At 29.3% G+C, this 27,124-nt stretch overlaps 1 protein-coding gene across 2 annotated transcripts in view; it reads right to left on the bottom strand.

The window, feature by feature from the left end:
* Positions 1 to 25,574, bottom strand: part of LOC105846969 (corticotropin-releasing factor receptor 2) — a 111,004-nt gene extending 85,430 nt beyond the window's left edge. Inside the window, exons 1-2 of one of the 2 annotated variants that reach the window (XM_065808917.1) lie at positions 25,429 to 25,574; positions 16,379 to 16,475 (exon numbers count right to left, since the gene is read on the bottom strand). In XM_065808917.1, the coding sequence (XP_065664989.1) occupies positions 16,379 to 16,475; positions 25,429 to 25,464 (133 nt within the window). In that variant the 5' untranslated portion in view covers positions 25,465 to 25,574. The remainder of the gene's footprint in view (positions 1 to 16,378; positions 16,476 to 25,428) is intronic. The other variant, XM_065808916.1, reaches the window with a different exon arrangement.
* Between the last annotated feature and the right edge of the window lie 1,550 nt (positions 25,575 to 27,124).

The following is a 27,124-nucleotide window of genomic DNA, read 5'->3' as shown; positions in this document are numbered from 1 at the left end:
ACTAAACAGCAATTAAAGAAAAAATTCCAGTTTTTCCAGCATCAATGTTGCTTAAAGCATTAATTTTCAAGTTTTATATAAATAAATATATGCTATATAATAAAATATCACTGAATTAACAAAAAATTTTGAAATTAAAATATTTTTAGAGTTGCCTTTAGTCCCTTGAACATTTTAGGGCCCTAATATTCTAGGGAAAAAAAATTCTTCAAAAGTAGATCAACCTGGTACTCAAAAGAAGCAAAATTTTATAAAATGTTTAAAAATAATATTTGTTTTATGTAAAAATTATTATTTTAAATTTCATTGCATAATAACTATGGTTTTTCAACTAAAAATAAAAAAATTGCATTTTTACAGGTTTTTCTATAATATTTTTTTTTGTAAAGTTAATAAGTCCCTGTGTAATAAGATATACATATACAAAATAATCAGAAGTGAAGGGAGGTAATCCACTGTTATTTAGCGTGGTAACCCTTCCACCAAAGTTTGTACAACTATGGCAAATGCAGATGATACCGAAACCAATGCAATGATTGCTGTGCGAAATGAGTTACTATGTTTTATGAAGAATAAATCAGATGTCTTAAGTTTTGACGACAATGTTCAAATTATATGTGACTTTTACAAGGAAGAGGAAATATTTGATGCCAAAGCCATAGTTGTTAAACTACTTCCAGATAAGCGCCTGGTAAAAAGAAGTGGGAATGACAAATGCAAAAAAACTGTTGAGGATATGCTAAAGTTGCTTCTAGACCCAATAAATAAATTACCAAATTTTTATGCTATCAATTTATCTCGTCTTCCTCCTGTTAGTACGGAGCACATTGATATCAGTGCTTTGCTTCAGGAGGTTACCTATCTCCGATCTGAAGTAAAACAATTTACAATATTTCAGAATGAAATGAGACATTTAATGAGTGCAATGAGCAATAAAGAACCTTCTAGTACTAAATTCCAAAATGATCCTAGCAGTTCAATTAGCCTTGATGTAATTGATAATACTGAAAGCCCTTCTTCTACTAGTGATAAATCTATTAAATTTACAGGGCGACCACTGATGTCAGATATTGTTAAGAAGTGCGTACATAATCTACCTGTAACCAAAAAAGTTGTCCATACAAAAAAACACAATTTAGGTACATCAGACTCCAACAATAGACTTAAACTAATCTCTTTAGATAAACTGCCCAAGCGTAGTATTCATATATTTGTCTCAAGATTAGATACTTCTACAACAGAAAATGAGGTAATCGATTGCACTTATGATATTTTAAAAATTGATAATGATGACTCTGTAAAGTGTGAAAAATTAAAATCCAAATTTAGTGGTTAAAACTCGTATTATATATCTGTATCTGTAGATTCCTCTCAGTTAAAAAATAAAGTTGTTTGTTTAATGTCTACTGAAGCTTGGCCTAAGGGTCTACTGGTACGAAGATATTTTAAACCCAAAAATGGCGAATAGCAACAGCATATCTTTTTGTACATTTAACTGTCGTTCTTTTAAAAACAGTGTTTTTGCAATTAAAGAATTGTGTCTTACATACGATTTTGTTTTATTACAAGAGCATTGGATATTACCTAATGAGCTTGAATTATTAAACAATGTACATCCTGACTTTTATGGTACTGGTATATCAGCAGTAAACATATCATCTGATATATTAATTGGTAGACCCTTTGGAGGGACTGTTATCCTTTATCGAAAAAATTTGGCAAATAATATTACAATCATTAAATCTTTAGAATCCAGAATCACTTGTTTAAAAGTATCTGCCAATATAGGGCCGATTTTGCTAATAAGTGTGTACATGCCAACGAATTATAATGACGAACATTGTCTTCATAATTATATGGATATATGCTCAAAAATAAAATCACTTATACTGGAAACTGATGCTGTGAACATAGTTATTGCTGGTGATTTTAATTGTTATAATGGGTCAAGATTCTATGAAGAATTTTCTAATCTTGCTTTAGAAAATAAATTGATTAAATCTGATATAAATCGCCTTGACAATATCTGTACATATGTCAGTGACAATGGTGATATTTCTTCATGGTTGGACCACATTCTATGCAGTCCAATTATTGATAATCTAATTATATCTATTTCGGTTTTAAACAATGTTATTGCATCAGACCATAAACTATTAGCGTTTCTGATATCTTGCTCATTAGCAAACTCATCCAAAATATATAACAACAAACCTTATTTTAATATGTCAACTAGATCTCCTAACTGGCAAACTTGTGACAAAGCTACCTTAACACGTTATGCAGAAAAAGTAGATTCTTTATTAAAATCCGTGCATGTACCCCTCTATCTACTTACTAAAAATATTCCAAATCGCTACAATACAACTCATGATATTGATTTATTCTATAACAGCATCATAAATACTATGCAATCTTCTGTATCTGATACCATACCTCATTGTAATTTTAAACATAAAAACCATGAATATATTACTCCAGGTTGGAATGACTATGTTAAAGATAAACACGACATTGCAAGAGATGCCTTCAAGCAATGGATTTTTCAAGGAAAGAAGAAACAGGGTGACATTTTTGAAAACATGAAGCGCTCTCGTGCTACTTTTAAATTAGCTCTTAGATATTGTAGACATCATAATGAACAAATTCAAGCCGATTTATGTGCAAAAAATATGAACAACACAGACTCGAGAAAGTTCTGGAATAATGTGCGAAAGATCAGTAACAGTAATGCAGCGAACTTTGTTGCTAGTGTTGGAGGTGCCACAGGTGATTGTCTTATTGCTAATATGTGGAAAGAGCACTTTCAAAATTTGTATAATTCAACTAACAATGAAAAATATTACCTCAGTTTCATAAAGGAAATGGAATTTTCCACTGAAAACTCTGATATTATTGTGAGTTGCGTTGACATATCCACTGCAGTAAAAACTCAGAAACTAGGAAAAGCAGCTGGACCTGATAACCTTTGTATGGAATCTTTTATGTATGGTGGAAGTAGATTGCAGTTTTTTATTAGTATTTTTTTTAATTTATGCATTAAATTTGGTTATTTACCATCCACGTTTTGTGAGGCCACGATTATTCCATTAGTAAAATCTAAAATGGCTGATTTAACAGATGTGAACAACTATAGAGCCATAGCTGTGTCCTCTGCTATGTCAAAATTTTTTGAGAGTCTTTTATTGGAGAAAATCAATTTGTACAACATTAATAAAAATGATGATTACCAATTTGGCTTTAAACAAAATCACTCAACAACATCATGCTCAAACTATTTTAAAAAGACTGTGCAGTATTACACATCTAGAGGAAGCCATGTATTTGCTTGCTTCATAGACTTTAATAAAGCATTTGACAGTGTCAATTACTGGCTGTTGTTCAAAAAATTATTAGATACTGGTCTGCCCAAAAAACATGTTAGTTTGCTTGCATTTTGGTACAGTAATCAACAAATGTCTATTCGATGGCAGAGGACAAAATCTAACAGTTTTGGAATTGGGAATGGGGTTCGTCAAGGAAGTATATTGTCACCACTTCTATTTAACTTTAACATATAAGATTTGATTTCATCAATATCAAACCTTCGTATTGGATGTAATTAGGTGGTATATTCATGAATGTGTTGGCCTATGCTGATGATATGGTTCTAATTGCACCTTCTTGGTTTTCTCTTCAAAAACTAATTAGCTTTACAAATAAGGAATCTTCCTTAACTAACATGTCCTTTAATACCAAGAAAACTGTATGTATGGTGTTTAATCCAACTCAAAAATCAAAAGTTATATCAAACTCCTTCCCAGAATTGTATGTGTCAGGATGTGAAATTGCTTTTGTTGAATCTTTTAAATACCTTGGTCATATAATTAAAAATGACCTTACCGATGATCTTGATATAATCAAAGAGGTGAAGGGCCTTTACACACGTACAAATATCTTAATTAGACGCTTTCATTTATGCTCTACCAGAGTGAAGGTTAAACTGTTTAAAGCATATTGCATTTGTTTATATGGTGTTCCTTTGTGGCAAAATTATAATGATAAAACAATGGCACGCCTTCAGTATTGCTACAACAAATGTGCTAAAATGTTTTTCGGATACAACAAATATGATATATCTTATATATTCTTATGTATATCTTACATGCTTTTAGAGTTCAGATTACCATCTTTTCATACATTTATCTTAAATTATAGACATGCTTTTCGTAAACAGTTGATGGCTTGTACCTTGGTGAATCACTCTATGAATTCAGTTAATCAAAGTTTAAAATAATACTTTTCTTTTTAAAAAAAAAAAAAAAAAACTATGGACCTGGCACCTAATTTGTACATGCCTGTTGTCTGAAATATATTTTATTTATTTATTTATTATTTATTTATATATATATATTTATATATATAAACAGGGCTCGAAATAAGCGTATCGTGATCGCGAATCGCGATTACTTTTCGCGCCTTCGCGATTAGTTTTTTCTTAAAATTTTTTTTTTTTTTTCGTGATTATTCTTTTTTTATTTTAGAAGATTGATACTCTATTCGCGAATATTTAGTGTTCTTTTACAGTATAAAACTGCAGTGACTTCTGTTAAGATAATTTTTTTTAAAGCGGAGCATAAAGTAAAAGAAAGAAAAATAAAAGATTTAGAAAATTAATTAGCAAAAATGTTTCAATGCAGGAAAAAGACCGATTGTTTAAGGAAGGAAAAGTTTATTAAAAAAAAACGATTGAATACCTATTCGAATCAAGAGTACAAGCTAATTATTGCAAATATTACCATATGTATGGAAGGCCGTTTTCAATCTCTCCAAAAATCACCATTGTTTATACATTTGGTAGCTTTACTTGACGTTTATAACTGGCTGTTAAATGTGAATGATGGAACTTTTGGCGATAAAGCTATCGGTGAAGTTGTTGAAGTGGATCATTTTAAAAGCATACATGTTTCCCATCATAAGTAACAATCAAAATGAGTTTTATTTGAAAATTTTGGAAATTGTTTTTTCCAAATCAAATTTGGTCAAAGAATGCCGAAATATTCTTGATATTTTTGAACTATTTTTAATTTGTCCTTTTACAAATGCGAAAGTAGAACGAATGTTTTCATGAATCGCGTAAAAAATGACTGGAGAAGTTGTCTTAGACGAGATCTCTTAGAATCTTTCTTCGGATAAGTTAAGAAGGTCCTGAGATTGACAAATTTGAACCTGATACTGCTGTGGACGAATGGTAAAATGATAATGTTAGACGATTCTCAGCATATTTTCATCGTTATCCGGAAAAAAGAAAAAGAAAGTCAGGAAAAACTGACATTGATCTAGCGACAGTTACAATATCGGATTTGGAAGAAAGTAAAAGCGAGGAAGAAAATTGTCACAACTTTTAATTTAATTTTAGCGCATTGTAACCCCTTAAAATTAAAATATTAAATAATAACTTGTAACGGCATATGATTTTTTGCTTAGTAAAAATAATTTTTTGTTAGTAATAATCCTGAAAAATTCTAAGCATTAAACTAGTGAAATGATTACAAAACGATCAAAATATTTACGCCTACGATCTAATACTTTTTCTATTAGCAATCAAGAAAAGTATTAGATCGTAAAAGATTCTATTATTTAGACACATTTTTTTCTTTCGCTTTATTTTATTGAATGTAAAAAAGTGAACGCTAACTTTTATTAAAAAATACATTAAATGAAAAAGCAATAGATAGAAGTATCATGGGAATTTGATAAAGTTACTTAGATAAGAAAATTTACTTAATAAAAATTTAATTATCATTCTTGTTTGTGATTGTGCGGGTTTTCGTGAAAATGTTAAGTTTTAACATTTTATCATATATATATATATATATATATATATATATATATATATATATATATATATATATATATATATATATATTATATATATATATATATATATATATATATATATATATATATATATATATATATATATATATATATATATATATATATATATATTAGGTTGGTGCAGAAGTAAATTCGCATAATTTCAAAGTCAAATATGATGCACATGCGTAGTGCAAATGCAAACAATATATATATATATATATATTAGTTGAAAGAGCAATCTTTTTTGCACATTTTAAATTATAAATTCTAATTTTTTAATAACATTGTATATATATAATTCTTTTTTACAAAATGTCCATAGAAAAAATACATTTTAGACATTGCATATACAAAATTGTACGAATTTCGACAGGGTAAAAAATACAACAAAAACGACAGAAGCGATTTGTTCTGTTTACGGTGTGGATGCTATAAATGTTCCAGTTTGCCAAAAGTGGTTTGCTAAGTTTCGCAGCGGAGATTTTGATCTTGAGGACAAAGAACGTTTAGGAAGGCCACAGGAAGTGGAAACAGATAATTTAGAGAAATTTCTCAAAGAAGACGGCAATCGACTCAAAAATAAGCAGAACAACTTGGAGTTAATCATTCGACTGTTTTAAGACGATTACACGACATGGGAAAGGTTCAAAAGGTCGGAAAATGGGTCCCACATGACTTGACTGAAAACAACAAAATGTAACGTTTGAGCACCTGTATTTCTCATATGGCTAAGTACAAAAAAAAGGACTTTTTGTGGAGAATTGTAACTGGTGATGAAAAGTGGGTTTAATATGACAATCTTTCCAACAAAAAACATTGGTTGAGTCCTAGTCAATCAGCATCTGCCTCACCTAAACCCAATATTCATCGAAAAATGGTAATGCTTAGCACATGGTGGGATATGAAAGGTATAATATACTATGATCTGCTGAAACCGAAGCAAACTATTAATGCTGTACGCTACTCGCAACTATTGAGACGTTTAAATTAAAAAATCTTAGAAAAAAGGTCTGGACCGGGTCATGGAAACCGTAAAGTCATATTGCTGCACGACAATGCTCGGCCCCATGTTGCTATGAGAACCAAGGAAACTATTTTAGAACAAGTCTTGCCGTATTCTGCGTATTCACCAGACATGGCACCATCAGATTACCATTTATTCCGTTCAATGAAACATTTTTTATGGGATAAATCACTCAAAAAAATCAAGATTTACAAAATCAGCTAGATGCCAATTTCGAAGCAAAGCCCCAGTCTTTCTACAGAGATGGAATTCGTCAGTTGGTCACAAAATGGTAAAAGGTCATAGATAGCTAAGGAAATTATTTTGATGACGAATGACTTCTTGATTTTAACTATATTTAATAAATAGTACTGAAAAAAAAAGAAATTTTCTTTTGCACCAACCTAATATATATATATATATATATATATATATATATATATATATATATATATATATATATATATATATATATATATATATATATATATATATATATATATATATATATATATATATTTATATATATATATAATATATATATATATATATATATAATATATAATATAAATATATATATATATAAATATATATATATATATAATATAAATTTATATATATAAATATATATATATATATATATATATATATATATATATATATATATTTAAACAATTTTAAAATGTATTCTACAAAATAGAGTGCTCAATGTTCTTATATTCAATTATAAAGTACTTTATATATATATACATATATATATATATTTATATATATATATATATACACGCACACACACACGCACGCACACACGCACACGCACACACAGAGAGAAAGAGAGAGAGAGAGAGAGAGAGAGAGAGAGAGAAATATAATGTATTTATTAAACTGTCAGTCTTTGTACAAAGGGTTGGACATATTTGTGATTGCTGCACAAACTATCAAAATATCATTTGCATGTTGAAGTTAAGTTAGTGGCAAATCATTACTTATAAGACGAAATGATTTTAATCTTCCAATAACTTGTTCCACAGGAATTCAGACCAAGTAATAACTTGCTATTCCAAATTTCATGGGGTTTGTATGAAAATTTCTGAACAGTCAATAATAGCTGCAGAAATTATGTTGTTATGTCGATCGCAATTAGATGAAACAGAAGAAACCAATTGTCTTATTTTATTTAATGCATTTTATCCCAATAGTTCTGTAGGATATTCATATTTTTCATTAATAAAATGTTCTGAACAAATTCTACTGTTTTTAGTAGCTTCTTATTAAGATTTGTCTGAATTTACCCGATATCAATTTTTTCCAATTGGATCGACGCTCTGGGTCGTTTTTTTTAATTGGAAAAGGTTTAAATGGTTCAGAAAAGCAGCAATTAGGATCTTCTCTTGAACATTTATAAATTTCACAAATAGCCTTTTTCCACTTTTTAAGTTTGGTTGAGTGATTGGAACAACCGATAACAACACAAGAAAGTGATGTAGCCATATTAAGCAAATAATTAAACTTATTTAAACAAAGTCCACTGATACTTATTATGCTGTTTGTTTACTTTATTTATTCTATTTACTTTTTTGTGTAAAATATGCATGAAAGATTCAAGTTGCGGAATTGAAAAAATTTCGAACATCGTCTATTAACTCATTGGTCAAACTGTGTTGGCATCTTAAATAAAGAACTGTGTTTTAAAAAAATGAGAGTAAAAAAGTTAACTGCAAGACAAGCCCCTGCAACTGTTTTCCTAAATCAAATTAATTTTATTGTTTAAAAAACTAATCTAAACTATTTAAAATAAATATAAAGGTAAGAAGCTTTCATTAAAAATTTTTACAGAAAAAAGAAATTTACCATAGCATTTTAAATTTTCGTAGTATAAATTATTTCAATTTCTTGCTTGCTAAAATTTTATCAAAACTTAATAAGGGAGGTAACAAACCAAGAGAGCTAAAAACAAGCCCATGATTACAAATCGTCATTGATTAGTTTCAGAATGATAAATTGCTTAATTAAAAAATAGTCAAAACAATCTTAAAGTAGAGAAAATAAAAAATAAAAATAAATAAATAAGATATAAATAGATAAAAAAATATATAAATAAAAAAAATAAAATATAATAAAATATATATAAATAAAAAAGTCAAACACTAGAGTCTATATAAAAAATAAAACACAAGTCTATAAAAACACAACTTAATGCGAACAAAAATCAACTGGCAGCTATCATAATGTACATCAGTATTTTGAAGATAAACTAATCAGTCGTTTTCTTATTTTTCTATCAGTTTAAAACCGTTTACATCTTGAAAAAGAGGTTTGTAAAAAAACCACGAAAATACAAAAGCTTCACGAGACTTATAGTAAACAGCAATTTGCATATCCAAGACAGTTATAAATGCCCCATAAAACTGAGGTATTTTAAGACTGATTTTGATTTATAAGCATCAAAAACATTTCTATATTCTGCTTTTAAAAAAGAGTATCAAATGCTAGTTGAAGAGTATTTTATAAAATGCTTGACTTGAACAAACTTCCTGAATTAAGGCTCAAAATAGGCAATTTCCATCACCTTCAATCTTATTAACTTTGATCGGTTTTCCCAAAACAAAAGTTACAGACATATTATTACAGGAGACGTATTCGGAACCTTATTTATTTTATTTATTTATTTAACTTTTATTTCCCTGATTAAACAATATTACAATTTTTCATATAAAATAAATAACATCGTAAACATAAAAAACCTTTATAAAAAACGTTTTTAATCTTTTTAATTTATAATATATATATATACTGTTATAATCAGTCAGGGACTCAAAGAAGGTAAGGATGATGCGTTTATCATCACAACCTTTTCATAGAGCCCCTTTAGTCACTCATTGAAATAAAAATAAAAAAAAAACACTTTAATTTAAAAAAAAAATAAAAAATTTAATAAAATTAAAACACATAAGAAGAAGAAAAAAATAAAAGATAAATTAAAAAAAAAAATACAAAAAAAATCTGAAAACAAATACTGTAAACTATAATATATATGTCAGGAATTAAGCAGATGCATTTTAGTTTGTTGTTTAAACGATGAAATGCTTTTTAGGTCTTTAATATTTTTACTTTGAAAACGATTCCATATTGATGGACCACGGTTTGTAATTAGAAAACTTGACTGCTGTGATTTAATTTTTCCTAGTTGATAGTCGTTCCTGGTATTTGAACGCAGATTATATTTTTCAGAAAATGATATAAGAAAGTTATCTGAAAAAACGCTTGGTAGAAGATTGTTTTTATACTTATACATAAAAGTTAATATCTGCAATGTGTTAAGTTTCTCAATATCTAGAACCATCATGCTTTTCATCACTGGGGCCGGGTTTACTAACCTATTTAAATAACTAATTGCTTTGCATGCATGGTTTTGCAGACTTTGCAATTTTAGCAATTTGGTTTTATGGGTGCTGGCCCATACAATATTTGCGTACAAAAGCTGACTATGTACAAGACTAAAGTAAAGCATATTACGTGATTTACTATCGAGAAAAGGTCTTGACTTATACAAAACACCTATTACAGAGGACACCTTTATTACAAGAAGACCAATATGGTTTCTCCATCACAAATTTTCATCAAAAAGTGCTCCCAAAAATTACTCCCAAAAAGTACTCCCAAAAATATTTTTCACGTTTAATTTGATTTTTATTAATAAACAATTGAGGCAACTTTAACGGAAGATTAATTGATTGTTTTTTTTTTATGAAACAGGGTAAAGCTAGTTTTTTTACAATTTAGGGATAATTTATTTGCTATAAACCAGAGGTTGAAATTTTTGAGTTCAATATTCATAGTTTTAAACAAAGTCTTTGCATCAGGATGATTAAAAAATAAATTTGTATTGTCAGCATACATAATTGTAGATATTTTTTGGAAGCTTTATGCATATCGTTAATATATATTAAAAACAATAATGGACCTAGGATTGAACCCTGAGGAACTCCACACGTAATATCAAGGGCTCCTGACTTTTCTAGTAGTAAAAATTGCTTTCTGTTAGACAAGTAGTTTTGAATCCACTTAAATATTGTGCCTATACCTTAAATTACAAGAATGACAAAAAAATTAAAAAAAAAAATTAAGACAAATGAATCTCAAACATAATAATGTCATTAGGGAAAACAAAATAGCATTATCTAGGTTAGAAAATGATATGACCCATATGGAGGAGGACAATATTGCACTTTCAGTTACATCAAAAGATAATAAGGCTCATGCATTATAAACAAGAATGATAATTTACAGCATGTTATTGTCTTATGTCCCAACATGAAACATTCAATTTATATTGCAGAAAATTGCACAATATTTAGGTGTTAAATTTTTACATATTCTTCAGCGTATTACTGTTGAGCAAATGGCTTGTGAACAAGGCAGTATATCTGAATTGCAACAGAATGGGTTTTCAATAATAATAATAATAATCTAATTCTTGTGTTTGATGAAACAACGCAAGAGGGTGTCCATATCAACAGCATCCGCTCGACTTCAAAAAATAAATGCCAAGTCATTGCCATGGACCAATTACCTGGATTTTGGTAATCTGATGATTACCAAAATCACATAAGCAATGCAGTGGATCATATGGCTTTAGTTTATTCAGATTATTACTCAGTTTCTTATGACAAATATTGTAAGTCTATTATCTAAAATATATTAAACACTATGACAGACATAGTTGCAGCAAATCATCTTGCCATTACCAAAATTTGTGCAACCTGGGGTAAGTAATTAAATGAGCTTAAATGAGTTGAACTGCCATTTGCACCCGCTTGATAGAATACCTACTTCATGTCGTTCAGCATAACAGTCTTTGGAGAAAAAAAGTTGCCTATTATTTGAACACGATTGTATGGCAGTTAAAATTGTTTTAGCAATGAAAAAAATGAAATTTAAGGATGGCAAAGGTGATCCGGCAGGATTTGTAAATTTTTTAGACAATAACAAATTGCCACGAGGTATAATTCCAAGATAACATAGCAATCGTCTTCATATACTTTTCCATATTTGCTTCATTTTTATGAAACAATACAATGCTTTTAAGCAATTTCTGACCATTGGAACAGTAAAATGTGGCACTTTACAAACAGTTTTGTGATCAGCATTTTGTAGCATAACTGCCATAAAACAAATGTGTCTACTAGTAATATTTGGAAATCTTCTTACTGGAGCCTGGATGAAAAATATTTATGTATCAGCAAAAAAAGCAAGTTTTGATCATATTGCTGGTGTAATGCTGGAGACAGCTGGTGCAAGGTTTCACAAAATAGATAGTGAAGAGTTATGGATATGTTTAGTGAAGCTAAAAGAAGATCTCCAAATGCAACAGTTTGTTATATCTTGCAAAATAAGATCAAAAAAGAAAAAAACAATAGATTATTTATATAGTCTTAAAATATCAAGGGGTAATATAGTTAAATGGTCAATGCAAGCAGCTCGTAAAAAATAATAAACAATCGACTGAAACACACTGCATTTTGAGCTGAGATTTCAAAAAGACAGACACGAAAGACAAAAAATGGATAAAAAGAAAAAAGGAAGCTTGAGCGAGAACTGCGTGTTTTATCTTTTAATGATATGAAAAATTTATATAAGCACTTGTATATTAAGTAACTTGATGATTTATATGATGTAAAGTCTGAAAGATTTGTTGGGAGAGAGCTCTGCCAAGAATGGTTTGATACAGATAACAGCAAAACTGTCATGTATAATGGGCAAGTAGAAAAAGTAAATAAGAGAAAAGAAGATAGAACTTATACCATTTTTTGCTGGAAAAAGGATGAATCTGATTCAGATGCTTGCTGCTGATGTTATTGCAGGAGAATTTATTTTTTTATAATATGGCTGTTTTATTATGTGGTTCAATGTTATTTATGTTTCAAACAACAAGTATGGTTTAATGTTATTATGTTATCACATAAATAACATTAAAACATACTTGTTGTTTGTGCTAAGCTGTATCACAACATTTTCTTTAAGTGAAAATGTAACAATTTGTAATAATATTACTTATGTAATTTAAGTATTATATATTATATATATAACTAAAGTTATTATTAAAACATTCATAAATTAATTACTGAATGTGGTGTTTTTGCAAAAAAGGCACAGCAAGTGGTTTGACTAGGAAAAAAAGTACTGCAAGTAAGTTTACTCGCAAAAAAAGTACAGCAAGTGGTGTGACTTGCAAAGTAGATACATCAAGAGGTGTGACTTGCAAAATAGATACAGCAAGAGGTGTGACTTGCAAAATAGATACATCAAGAGGTGTGACTTGCAAAATAGATACAGCAAGAGGTGTGACTTGCAAAAAAAGTAAAGCAAGTGGTGTGACTTGCAAATTTTTTGGTAGACAGCTCTGGCTTACGTTCTTGTTGAGTCTAATTATTAAAAATGATTATTATTTAGTTTCATTGATGGAATTTAAAATTTTAGCTATTTACTAAAAGCCAAGACAAAAATTTATAATTGGTTGAATTCAAAGTAATTTAAAAATTATTTTTAGGTTGAGAGGGGGATTTAAACGCTCTTTTCACAAAAAGAGCGTTTAAATCCCCCTTAGAGTACAAGCATCATCGCTTCACAAAAAGATACTCTGATGCTTGTAATAATGATGGTATTCAAACCAATGGAAAGATGAGCCAAATATTGTAAAACAAATTCAATTTACTGCCGATCCTGGTTTAAAGATAAACATGGAGAGCAAGAAACCAATAGATTTCTTTAGACTTTTTGTTACAGAAGAGTTTATAAATACTATGGTAGTTGAAACTAATTGCTACGCAACACAAGAAATAAATCAGCTGCGTCCCCTCAGTAGAAGCTCACGTTTTAAAGATTGGAAACCCATAAATTCAGAAGATATGCGGCAGTTTCTTAGAGTTCTTCTTCATATGGGGTGTGTCAAAATGCTATCTTTAGGACACTAATGGTCTAAGTACAGTCTCTATAGAGTTCCCTTATTTACTAGAATAATGCCACGAAATAAATTCAAATTAATGTTACGGTTTTGGCATTGTATTAACAATGAAGATTCAGGCAGTGGATGCTTAAGTAAAATTATTGAACTTCTCGATCACTTAAATAATACAATGGATAACATCTACTGTCCTAATAAAAATATATCAATCGATGAGTCAATAATGCTTTGAAAGGGACGTCTTGTATTCAGGCAGTATGTGAAAAATAAAAGACATAAGTATGGTATCAAGTTCTATAAGCTTTGCGAATCAGATGGTATTGTACTAAAAGTAAAAAATCTACTCTGGCAAGACAACTCTCGGTAAACATTTGTTGAGTTAAACGGGAGCTATTGTTTTAGACTTAATGAAAAAATTTCTAAGAAAAGGTTATCACCTGTACACCGATGTTTCTAAGAAAAGGTTATCACCTGTACACCGATAACTTTTACAATTCCTTTGAGTTAACAAAGCCCATGATAAATCAAAAAACATACATTTGTGGTACTTTAAGAACTGACCGAAAGTCAAGTCCAAAAGAATGTATAAAAGCAAAACTGAAACAGAGAGACGTTATAAGCAGAAGCAGAGAGGATGTAGTGGTTGCTAAATGGAAAGACAAAAGAGATGTGCTAATGATTAGCAACTTGCATTCGTTGCAAATGATTGAAGTGATAAATAGGAGAGGAGAGAAGAAAATGAAACCCAATATTATTAAAGATTACAATCAATTTATGTCAGGAGTAGATAGGGCGGAACAAATGATATCATATTATGATTGCCTAAGAAAGACAATTAGATGGTATAAAAAAGTAGCACTTCATCTCTTTGATACTTTTTTGTTTAATGCTTACTGTCTAAACAGTAAATATGGACTAGATAAAACAATTTCCTTTCTTAAGTTTAGAGAATTAATTGTTACGAATTTAATGGGTGAACGTTTGAACGAAATTGTGCCTCGAATCACCAATAATAGCTTCAACTACTTGTCTTCAATATCACCAAATGAAAAGAAAAATTCCCAACAAAACCATGTCGATTCTGCTCTAAAATAAAATCGAAAGAAACACGATATGAATGTGCTGTTTGTTAAAATAAACCTCCGTTATGTATTGGCGAATGTTTCAAAACGTATCATTCAAAAAAATAGTTTTACATTTTAATTTTCATGAAATAAAATTAAATTATTATCAATATTTTACTTTTATCTGTTTTAAGCTATTTCTGTCTTTATCCGCATTTATATTAGGTTCCTTGGATTTTTAAAATAAAAACTTGAATGTAATATTTTCTGAAATCAAATGTGAAGCTAAGAAAAAATAAAAAAAAGGGAATAAACAAAGCCAGTCATGCACAAATATTATTTGAAATAAGTTAGTATAACTACGAGTTTACTCGTAGTTGGCAAACTCATGACTCCGGCTTACTACGAGCATTCTCGTAGTTGGCAAATATCAAAGTCCCGCTAACTACGAGTATTCTCGGAGTTGGCAGCGAACGTGTTAAACCATTAAAACCATTAATAATTCTTTAGAATCTAACTATGATGAGAGAGTACAATCATATATATTTAGGTAGAATATAAATAGTGAGATAGATTTTTCAAATTTATTGTGGGCAACCAGTTCTCGTTTTTAACTGCGTGAAGTTCTTTCAAAATAAAACTTACTAAGTATATAATTATCATAACAAATGTAAAAGACAATATATCTTATACAAAGTTGAAAAAGACAAAAAGATATTGACTTTTTTTTTGGTTTTCATTGCTTTTCCTGAAAATAGTTAATGGAACAACAACGCAAATAGAAGATTTGTTCTAGTTAATCAAAAAATTATAAGCATTGTTTTAAAATGCAATGTCTCTAATTTTCTTTCGCCAGTCAGTTATTAATTAATGTGCTGAAAGTTTAATTCAAAAAATAGCAAGTTAAATGTTTTATTCAAAAAAAGCAAGTTATTTATTTTATTAATTTAAACGTAAAATAATTTTTTTTTAAATAAGTCAATAATTGCATATAAATAAAATAAAAAATAAATTAATTTAGAACATCTATAAAAGGAAAAAAGTTTTCATTTTTTTATGTAAGTAACTGAATTTTTATTTTAATTAACTTTACCAAAAATACCTGTTAGAAGGCTCAGTGTACACAAATAGTTTGTGATATAAGATAGTAATATGTAACACTATGTTGTTAAATAGCCAATGATTTTTTGAACTACTACATTTATATAATAATAAATAAAACAAAATGTTGTCAACAAAGCAAGTCTTTAATTATAATGTTTATCCTGAAAATCATGAAAAGGAAAATAAATTACTATATAATTTCATATTTCTTCTGAAAAAAACCCTCTTGTTTGGTTGTTTTATAATAACTTGATTTAGAATTTCTGGGTACACTATTTTTAATGAGAATTATTTAAAACAAAGTGCTTTATCCTGTTTTACATTTTTATCATTTAAAGCTGCAATGCTTAATTAATAACGAAGAATTTAAACATTACTTACCATAAGCAACTATCTCAGGACTAATGCATTTTTTTATATAGTATGCAGCAAGCAGAAAAGATTGATTTGTTGTCAATGCATCAAGTTTGATGGTGACCTAGTTCAAAAAAAAGTACATTATTAAAACCTGTTTGTATGTGTGTGTTTGTGTGTGTGTTAATGTGCAACATTTTATTTGAAATTATATTGCGTATATTTTTATTTTCTTGATTATAGTCTGGAGTTTAAATTTGTATAAAGATTTACAACTACTCTTACTTGAAGAGTGTTATCAGAGAAGTTGACGCAATTGTGTAAATTCAACTATTAGGATTGTGGTTGCTGATGTGGTACAATTAAAAACGGCATCAGTGATCATTTTCCACTTTTTTTAATTTCTAATTTCGCTAATTGAAAGAATTTAATCAGATACTAATTACTATGCAGTGAATAAGCGATAGGTGCTGAGACATCTCCAATTTGTTTCCTTTTTTTTTAATAAATGGTTTTAATCCTAGAAATTTTTTGTTAAGTTTTATAACGGTATTAAGTGAACTAAATGGACTTTTAAGCATTTGTACAGCCTTTAAATCTCAAAATTTACTTTCCTGTTAATCCATTTTACATGAAAGTTGATTCACAGCCATTTTTCATGAAATAATTTTGAAAAATTATAACGAGAGTCGCAAAAATGCTAGAGTAAAATGCTAAACATAATTATCAAAAAAAGTATTAGTTTATGATATTTAATGACATTAACATGAAAACGCGGTGTTCACTCACACGTCAGTTACTTTAAGTATGTCTGTGTTCTTCTCAAATCTTTGATGCAGTGTGAGCTCAGCAACCAACTCGTGACCCCAACTATAAAACTTACGCTCAACTTAATCTCCTGTATTCTGTTAGATTTAATGTTTTCCTAATGAATTTCCAAAACATCCCCAATAATGTATTAAAGCACTGCTCACAGGAAGTAACTTATTTCAACTACTCCAAGTCAAATAAGGTTCATTACGATCACCCTGCTGCTGGTATCATGTAACCCAGTACTACCAACTTCATGCCCTGCTGCGTTGTAGGATTTGCTTTTTTAAGGCAAAGGCTAGAAGAAATAAACTTCGACATAAAAATTCCCTGCCTTAGGGCTCTTGGTTAAGTAAAGGCTAGAGATGGATATCATCTTGGACAAATGTTTATAGTATTCAGCTACTGTTTTGTAGAAGGTCTCCAAGACAAAGACTTTAGGGGTTAGCAGAATAATTTTTTTGACTAGCCTTTAACCCCTTTTAATAGGCTGGCGTAAATATAAACCTGTGTTACATTGTTTCCTGCTTAGGATGATGAATGCTAGATCTTCTTGACTCTACTCAAAGATTTTCGTCTTCGTCTCCTTAATAGTGACTATGCAACTCTTCCCGTAACTTCGTTATAAGAGTACAGCTCTAAAATTCAGTTTATTGGTTCTGCGACCGGCTGGTAGTTAGGTTTCCTAAACTGTGGTAGCTCTCAGAGAGGCTAATTCCATCAGCAGCTGTAAAATATTTGAGAATTAACATGTCATGATGCGCATCGACGGTGTTCCCGTTTATGCTTTTGATGTGCATTGACAAGGTCAGATAAGGAGCCCTCAGTTACGACTTTGGGTTAATTATCAGGACTGAGATAACTGCATAACTCATTGCTTAGGATGCTGGGCTCTATCTATAAATGAGTCAAATTCTTTTAAAACAATGCTCAAAGTAATCAAAAATATTAAACATAAAAAGTTATTCCCACCACTCAAAGTTTCTAATGTATTTTTCACAAATATTCGTAGCCTTCAAAGTAACTTTCCAAAAGTTAAATCTTACCTCTTGCAAAATTCGCCAGACTTACTTGGTCTTCGTGAGACTAATTTTAATTTGGTTGTTCCTTCTTCAGATCTCAGGAATAATAAGCTCTACCTTTTGATTGGCAAAGACTTTTTACAAGCTTGACTTGGTATACTTGGGTGTATACTTAATCATCGATTAAGCTATTTGAGAACTCAATTTGTCGAGAAATCAGGTTTAAATCCTTTGATCATTCTTTTATGTGCTTCCGTCTAGCACCTCTTCACTCTATCTCTATACCTTTTTTCTTGTTCTTTATTGTTCTCCTTTTTCTCAAGACTGTAATTTTTAAAATATTATTTCTAATCAAGTTGACTATATCTTTTTTCGTTACCTTTCTGCAAACATTTTTTTATTAACGAATTTAATGCTCATCACACTGAATGACTCTAACACCACTGACACTCCACTTTATTTTACTTTTATCTTACGTATTACATATATATCAGACACTAAATAGCCTAATTGTTTTTTGAGTTACCTACGTTAATTTTAATTAACAATTATCTTTTTTAAAATAAGAAACATATGAATGAAAATTTCAATTTAATATTACTGAAATAGTTTAGTCATTTAAAAATAAACTTAACTAGACATATTCGAAAAGTTACCATTTAGAAAAAAATTAACTTTTCAGATAGTTTACACAAACTTTTTTCTGCGAGGCTTCATTAAAGCAAAACGATTTATCGAGAACTTAAAGCCAATGCTTTCAGCAAGCTCTCGTTCAATAGAAATTAATGCTAATCCAGAAAGACGTTCGTTTGTCATTGTTGATCTAAGATAGTTTTTTATAATCTTTGGTTTACTGAAACTTCTTTCAGCATTAGCAGATGTAACAGGAAGAGTAAAGTAGATTTTGTAAAGTATAGACAAGTTAGGGAGACTGGGGAAATCTGTTCCTCAAATAAGAATTGAAGTACATCTTTCATTGGTAGGTCAGTTGTCAGCGATGGGGATATCGATGCATACACATCTTTGAAAGTCTCATACTCTACGACTGCTTCTTTAGTGTTTACGTCGTTATAATTAATTTGACAAATTTTTAAATGAATTTATATTTTCTTCAGATAATTTTAACGGGTCAAGGCAATTAAAATGTGTAACTATGTTACTAAAGTCGTGAAACCGTTCATTTATTTGGGTCATAATTGTATTCAAAACATTGAAGTAAGTTTCACATTTAAAGCGTGTAGTTGGATTATCTACTCTTTCATCTTTCCACAACTCTCGTGTCATGCGTTTCTTTTTGGCAACTCGCCTTTCTTTAAATTAAGTTTCTACATCTAGTTCGGCACATTTTTCACTAATAAATAATTTGACTGCTAAATGTAGAACTTCAAAAGCTGCATCGTTTCTCTTATCGACAAATTTTTTTTTGTAATATCAATCAACTGTTTTGCAAATAAAACGTCTATATCTTTTTGTTGCAAATAGTTAGATAACACAAAAAGATTATTTAACAACTTTTGCAGAAATAACATTAGAAAAATAAATGAATGTTTTTTTATTAAAACTGATAGTCCAGCTTCTGCTCTTACATTTCCTGTATTTTCTTTGGATTCTCCTAAATTTTCTTTGGATTCTCCTAAATTTTCTTTGGATTCTCCTAAATTTTCTTTGGATTCTCCTAAATTTTCTTTGGATTCTCCTAAATTTATATCTTCTAGAGTAGCTAGAATAGAAGAAAAAGATTCAACAACGGTATCAACTGCACGCTTCCTACTCGCCCATCTTGTATCAGAAAGTCGTTTCAGAGTGTCTACTGTTAATTCATATACACGTTTCTAGTGCTCTTGGAGAATATGAAGTCGTGGTAAGCTAAACGTTAGATACATATACAATTTTTCAGCAGTGCCAAAAAACAACTGAACATCGCTTTTTACAGAATTTGCTTCAATTGTTACCAAATTTAAAACATGAACACAACAATGAACATAAGTGGCATTTGGTGAAAGTGCTTTTATCAGAGTTTAAAGACCAGTTTCAATTCCAGACATTACAGAAGTCTATTGCTATCATATGCTTGTCCTCTGCAGAGTTTAATATCAATGTTTTGTTTTATCAATGCTTCAGCGCTGCTGTTTTCTAAAGTATAGAGGCCTATGAATCTTTCCACTACATCGCCTGATTTTAAAACGAATCTGAATGTAACTGACATCTGATCAATTCTGGAAATATCAATAGTCGAATCAAAAATTAGCAAAAAAAACTGGGCTAATTTAACTTTATGGTTGATTGCTGATGAAGTTTCAGAAGCAAGCGACTAAATTAAATCATTTTGCACATTATGACTTAAATACAGTTGATTCCTCTTTTCATACCTAAGATGATTGTCCAAAGTAAGATCATATTTGGATAATAGAGTTAACAGTTCGAGAAAATTGACAGCGTTATTAGCTGTACCTTTACTATCCATTTTACATTGTTGATTTTCGCTGTGCCCTCTAAATGATAAACCTTGCTTTGCTAAGAACAACGGTACGTCTATCATTCGTTTCAAGACTTCTCTATTCTTTTCTACTTGGCGACACTCTTGACTAATTAAACCAGATATAACAGTTTTATCATTTGAAATACAATATTTAGTTAGCAAATACTGGCGTATTGCATTTTGATGCTGGTGAGAAGTTTTGTGCTTAACAATTTTTTCCATGCCTTTTTTACACTTGTAAACTCTTGCTGCTGTATCAGACTATTCTTTGCCATAATTTTTAGCTTTAAAATAACCAGCAAGCGTGGTAGTACATTTTTTGATTGCTAGGTGAAAATACAAGCCAATTTCTTTCCTTTTTTTATATTTCCCTTTCCAATAGTTTTTGTATACCAAGATATTTAGAACTTACGGCCGGCTTCATCAGTTGGAAATTGGAAAAATGTGTAGACCTGGCTTACATGGTCCTATTTCACACAACTTCCTTATCAGCTTTGCACTCAAAGTCATATTATTATATAGTCCGGGATCTGAAGGAAAGTCCGATTGAGAATGAAGTGGTTCTAGAACAGTTGTAACTAGTATCGAGATATATGGGACAAGTTCATTTTTCATCAAATGCTTCATTTTTAGAATTAGTAGACCTGGTAAGAAATGGTAGACCATTTTTAGAATTAGTAGACAAACAGACCGTTTGTCTGCTCGAAGTAGTGTTGAAATCTTTCAGCAGGCGTATCAGTTTTATGACTTTCTGTATAGACACTTTCAGAAAGGTGTTGATCTTCAGACACTAGCGTATTTACAGCAAAAGTTGTAACTGACTGAGTATCCGACAATTTGGTTTAAAATGATGTTAGTTTGTGACACTTGCTTGCATCCATGTTCAAACGAACCTTCTTAGCTAACTTGCGGGTAGCTGCTCCATATATGATACAGATCAAGATATGATATGATACAGATCAAGAACCTGGCAATGAAAACAATAAACGAAAGTTTTTTGTTTTCATTGCCGTTTTTTGCTGATTATCTTAAGCAAACACCTAAGTCACACATTTTTAACATGTAATTAATAACAATATTAAATAATTAATAATGTTTAAAAATCAAATAATAGTATAATTTTAAAAATTTGTTAAAACGGCAACCATACAACTATGAGAACAAAAAAGCTGACAACAGATACTGCTTTCCAATACAAAGATTATTAAAAAAATATTAATTATAAAAAACAAAAACGTAAAATCAAAAAAATTCAATTAAAATAAAAATCCTTTTAAAAGAAATTTTAACACGGTTGATTAAGTTAACTTCACTTAACGGTGTGATTATTTGTTCTTTTTTATTTAAACGTTTAATAGTTTTTAATTTTTTGATCTTATACTTTTATTATATATTTATATCTTATACTTTTATTTTTTACCCTCTGTTTTAAAATATTTTCTTTTATTTATTTTGTTTTAAATTTTCTCTCTCTCTTTACATTTGTACTTATTTTTATTCTTTTTCATTTTGTTTTTGATTGGTGATTTAAATTTATAATTTTTTTTCTTTTGAATGTTTTAGGGGGCGCCGTTTGATCGTTCTAGGGGGCGTGGGGGACAGCTCCCCCCTCCCCACCCACGCCTTATACTAAATTCGCCACTGCTGGGAAAGTTTTTGAAAATATCAAATCATTTTTTTTTAACCGCTTAATTAAAATTATTCTTGAAGACCGACTTCATTTCCAGAAACTTCTGGAGTACCTCAAGGTTCTTTTCTTGGTGTTGTTTTTTTTCATTTCTTCATTAATGATCTTCCTAATAACCTTACATCTAAAGTGACTTTATTTGCTGGTGACTCAACTTTTTATTCCTGTCTCGACAAAAAACCTTCTCTTTTTTTCTAATGCTTAGAAGAAACAGCCGATATTGAATCAGATCTTACTTCTGCAATAGATTGGGACTTACAATGGCTTGTGAATTTTAAATCCAACAAAACTGAGTTATTAAGTGCGAAAAATATCAAAATTCTGAGAACATTCCTATTATGATGAATAGCAACCCTCTCACTGAGTCCTCTTATTTACGTCTTTTTGGATTATCTTTCGTTCCTGAACTCTCACGGAAACCATACATGCAACCAATTGCTAAGTTAGCATCTGTTAAGATTGCTTCTCTTTATTGTGCTTGCCATTATGTTACACCTGATTCTATTTTCTACTTCTACAAATCTTTTATTCGCCCCTTTATAACATACTGTTTTCATAATTGGCCTGATTCTTCTAATGATGCTCTTTCTTTTCTAGACTAATTCCAAACAAAGTTCCAAAGTCCAACTACGTTTACGCATTGTAAATATATTTTGATCCTTTTTGAAAATTTTAATGTTTTTTCCATTATAACGTCCTGTTTTCAAAGTTCTAAATTTTGAAGAAAAAACATTCTTTGATTTCAAATCAACTAACTGAAGATCAAATTGAGCTTCATTGACCTTCTGGAGCGGTTGAAAATTTATTTTGTCGGCATTTACAGTGAATGCAAAAACGTAAAACGATTGGCAAAAGAACCTTACATTTTTTTCGATAGCAGCCAAAAATATTCAGCTTTAATAACACTTCTTTGAAATCCTTTAATACACTTCTTAAAATGGAAAAAGTGAAATAAATTTTAATTGCTTATATTTTGAATGAACATAATTAATTCATTTTTGAAAGAAGCTACATTTTCTTAATGTGAATATTCAGTATTCATTCTTGTCCTAGTAATGCGAATATTCATTATTGTCTTGCCCAGGTAATATTTAATTTGTTCGATACATTGACTGAAACGTTTAAGGAAAGCCCACTAGATAGCCAGCGACTTTAATATATAAAAATTGATAAGAATATCTTTCATTTACTTACTCCCAAGTAATAAATGAAAATAATTTAATGCTTTTAAGATAACTTATTGTCTGTTTTTACCACAAAGTCCATTATCTCTTGAATCTTAAAAGAAAATGACTGTGCATACTGTGCCTCTTGGTATATAATGCAATAAAAACTGAAAGCGTCGTTTTTAATATCTTTTTTAAAGCAGGACACAAAGCCTATTTTTTTTGCCTGTCATACTCTTTACTATCTTTAAAGATTTACATCACTTTGAATTAGTTTCATTTTTTGTCAAAAACTCGATTATTTAGAAAATCATGTCTTCTCCAAGGGCTTCTCCTTTGAGCAGAATCAAAGTTAACAGTTCTCAGTGTATACTCTTGCAGGATAAATATTGCCCTACTAATCCAACTTGCGCGGTATCTTTATTGTCATAGGACTCTTCACACGCCAAAGTAATCATAGGCGATGATTTTATATCAGATGATTGTTGCGATGTTCAAGTTTATTCACGTATTTTTTAATATTTAAGCTAACTTCTAGATATGTAGCAAAACTTTAAACATTTGTATTGTAGAAAGCAGATATCCTAGATAAACCTTTTCGGAATATTATCCACAAACGTAATAAAGCCATATGTTACATCAACGTCAAACTTCGTTCTATCCACCATGTTCTCAAAGTATTGATACCGCCTAGATCTAATAATCGAAGACTGACCCTTTATCTACAACCGTACCACCAACCAACAGTAAACACTTAAAATTCAGTAAAAGACCTACAAATCCCAAGTTATATTAATTTAAACTCTCTAGCCACACCATTCAGACCTAATAATAGCTTATTGGTCTCGATGCAATTAATAACGTGTGTTGGTAGTTAGTATAGTCACTAACTACCAACACAAGTTCGAATGACTTTAAAGAAGAACACCTTGTTTAAATATACAAAGACACAAACGCATATATCGGATTCTTTAATGAAACATAACTTCGAGAACCCCTTACAGTCTCGGAGGTTATTTGTTAGCTTGTTCAATGTTAATTTATACATTAATGCGAAAATATGCTAGTGCAAAAAATAGTACAAAATTATAAGAGTTAAAATTTATATTCCCGCTCTTAAACAAAAATTTTTCCGCTCAAAATGCCTTTACAGGTCCACTGAAATTCCGCTATAGAATATTTGCAGGGTTGTGTGAACAATTTTATATACATTTGTAATTTTTGTAATATATATATAAATATATATATATATATATATATATATATATATATATATATATATATATATATATATATATATATATATATATATATATATATATATATATATATATATATATATATATATATATATATATATATATATATATATATATATATATATATGATTTAGTTCTTTTTAAGCATGTTTTTTTTAAATGTAAATCAAAACAAATATAATTGCCTTTATTGCTTTTTAAATAAGTTTTAATCGTTTATAATCAGGTTTTGTTGCTTGGATTTTTTTTTTTTTTTTTAACTTTATCTTTTTATGATTTATTTTTCTATAGAAAAATAGTACAAGTTAAAAGTGGAATTATTATAAATTAGAAAGTTATAACTAAATGTAAAAAATTGTAAAAAGTTTTTGGAATGTAGAAATGTTAAAAAAAAGTTTTAGAATAAGATAAATTTTGCGTTCGGTTTTTGTAATGTTTGTTTAGCTATGCCCTCGTCTTTGTTATAAAAAAAGAGATGCCTCATTTTATTTTAATCATAAGCGTTGGCTGGATTGAAACATTTATTTCTATCTAATTCTAAAAAATTTAACGAATTCTCAAGCTTATTTTTCCCCCTTGATCTTTCCTATTCCGGTATGAAATGTTTCCGTGTTTTGTTCAAACAATTTATTTAGTAAAATAAAACATACATACCAAAGCAATAATGCAGAATTGCAAAATTATAAACATCCTAATATTACTAGAAAACTTTACTAAATTCTATTAACATAAAAACATATTTTATATAAATATATCGTAAAGAGCTGCAAATACAAGTTGATTATTTTAAATATTCAAAGACTGTAATCACTATTACAAAAACTTTTATATGATATATTCAGTGTTTTACAATAAAACGGATGGACTTTAAACGTTTATCAAAAATCAGTGGTGTATAAAACTAAAGTTATATTTATTGAAATATTTTATCTGATCAATTTAAATTATGTGTGAGAATAACAATGCTTGGCTTGTTGGCATAGATTTTACTATTCTGATGACCCCAAAGGAAAAAGCCTAAAAGTGTCAGGTTGCAAGTTCTCAGTAGCTAACTAATTTTTCTTTTTTGGTAGTTAATGTGCTGTAAAATAGCAATGAAAGCACAGTATGGAATGTGCAGCATGCTGTGTTATCTCGTTGAAACCGCATGTCATCAATGCCCTAATCAGACAACTTTGTCGCTGCAAAAATATTATATATTTATTGTTTTAAAAGAAAAAGAGTTAAATTATTTCTTCAGAACAAAATACAATCCTTAAAAACTAAAATGGAATTTTATGGATTATGAATTTTAAAATTTTATATTTTAAAAATTTATTTGCCCATATTCTGCTATTTTGTTTGTTAGCGTAAAGTTGACTAGCGTTGGCATAGCATGGAGTTTGTTAACTATTGAAACAAAAATGAGCGTTGTTAGTGACATGTTCATGTCTATGTGACTCCGAGTGATTTTTCTTCAACCAATATTTTTAGAAATTTTCATTCATATTTATGTGATTCCGAGTGATTTTTCACCAATCAATATTTTCAGAAAACATCATTCATGTTTATGTGATTCCGAGTAATTTTTCTCAAAATTTCTTTTAAGAACTTAATGTGAGATTTTCAACTTAAATAATTCTTTACAATGTGATCATCAATAAATAGTTTTGTGAGCTGAGGCGGTTCTACGAATAAAATGAGGATGAGGGGGAGGGGTGAATCCATAAAAAGTACCAATTGAATTGTGTCAAATACCCGACAAGCCGACTAAATTTGTATAAAAACCGACTATAACTATAACATGGTGATCAGACAAGATAATCAAGACAACATGGTGATCAGACAAGATAATCAAGACAACATGGTGATCAGACAAGTCTTAATCAGAAATGTAGAGAAGCATTATCACAATTTAAAATAGTTTTTAAACTCATTCGATTATCAATTAATTAAAGTTTACCTCCGTTTCTATTCATAAACTCATTAACACTATCACAAGTTTTAAAGAGACTATACCTATAAGTTTTTTTAAAATCTAGTTTCAATGTAAAAAATGTTTTTTTTATTAATGGTTAACAGATGAGGAGAGAAACGTTTAGATCACTAGCAAATGAAAGTACCGATTTTACAATAAACCTCATATGCAAATACAATCTTACATAAATTTTATTAATCTGTGCCTGTTAGATAAAAATTAAATGAAGAAATCTTAAATCAGTTCTATCATCTGAATCTGGCAACTTTTCATCGAAATTTTAGCGGAAAAGCATATTAATTCTAAAATTTGGATAAATAAATTTTTCAATAATGAATCCAAAGAAAAGCTACACTATAAAAGGTTAAAAGAAAAATACTACGCTACGATATA

This window comes from Hydra vulgaris, chromosome 11 (genome assembly GCF_038396675.1).
Source record: "Hydra vulgaris chromosome 11, alternate assembly HydraT2T_AEP".
In the NCBI taxonomy this organism is placed as follows: domain Eukaryota; kingdom Metazoa; phylum Cnidaria; class Hydrozoa; order Anthoathecata; family Hydridae; genus Hydra; species Hydra vulgaris.
The sequence above is the reverse complement of the archived record's forward strand: the minus strand, read 5'-3'. Positions and strand labels throughout refer to the sequence as shown.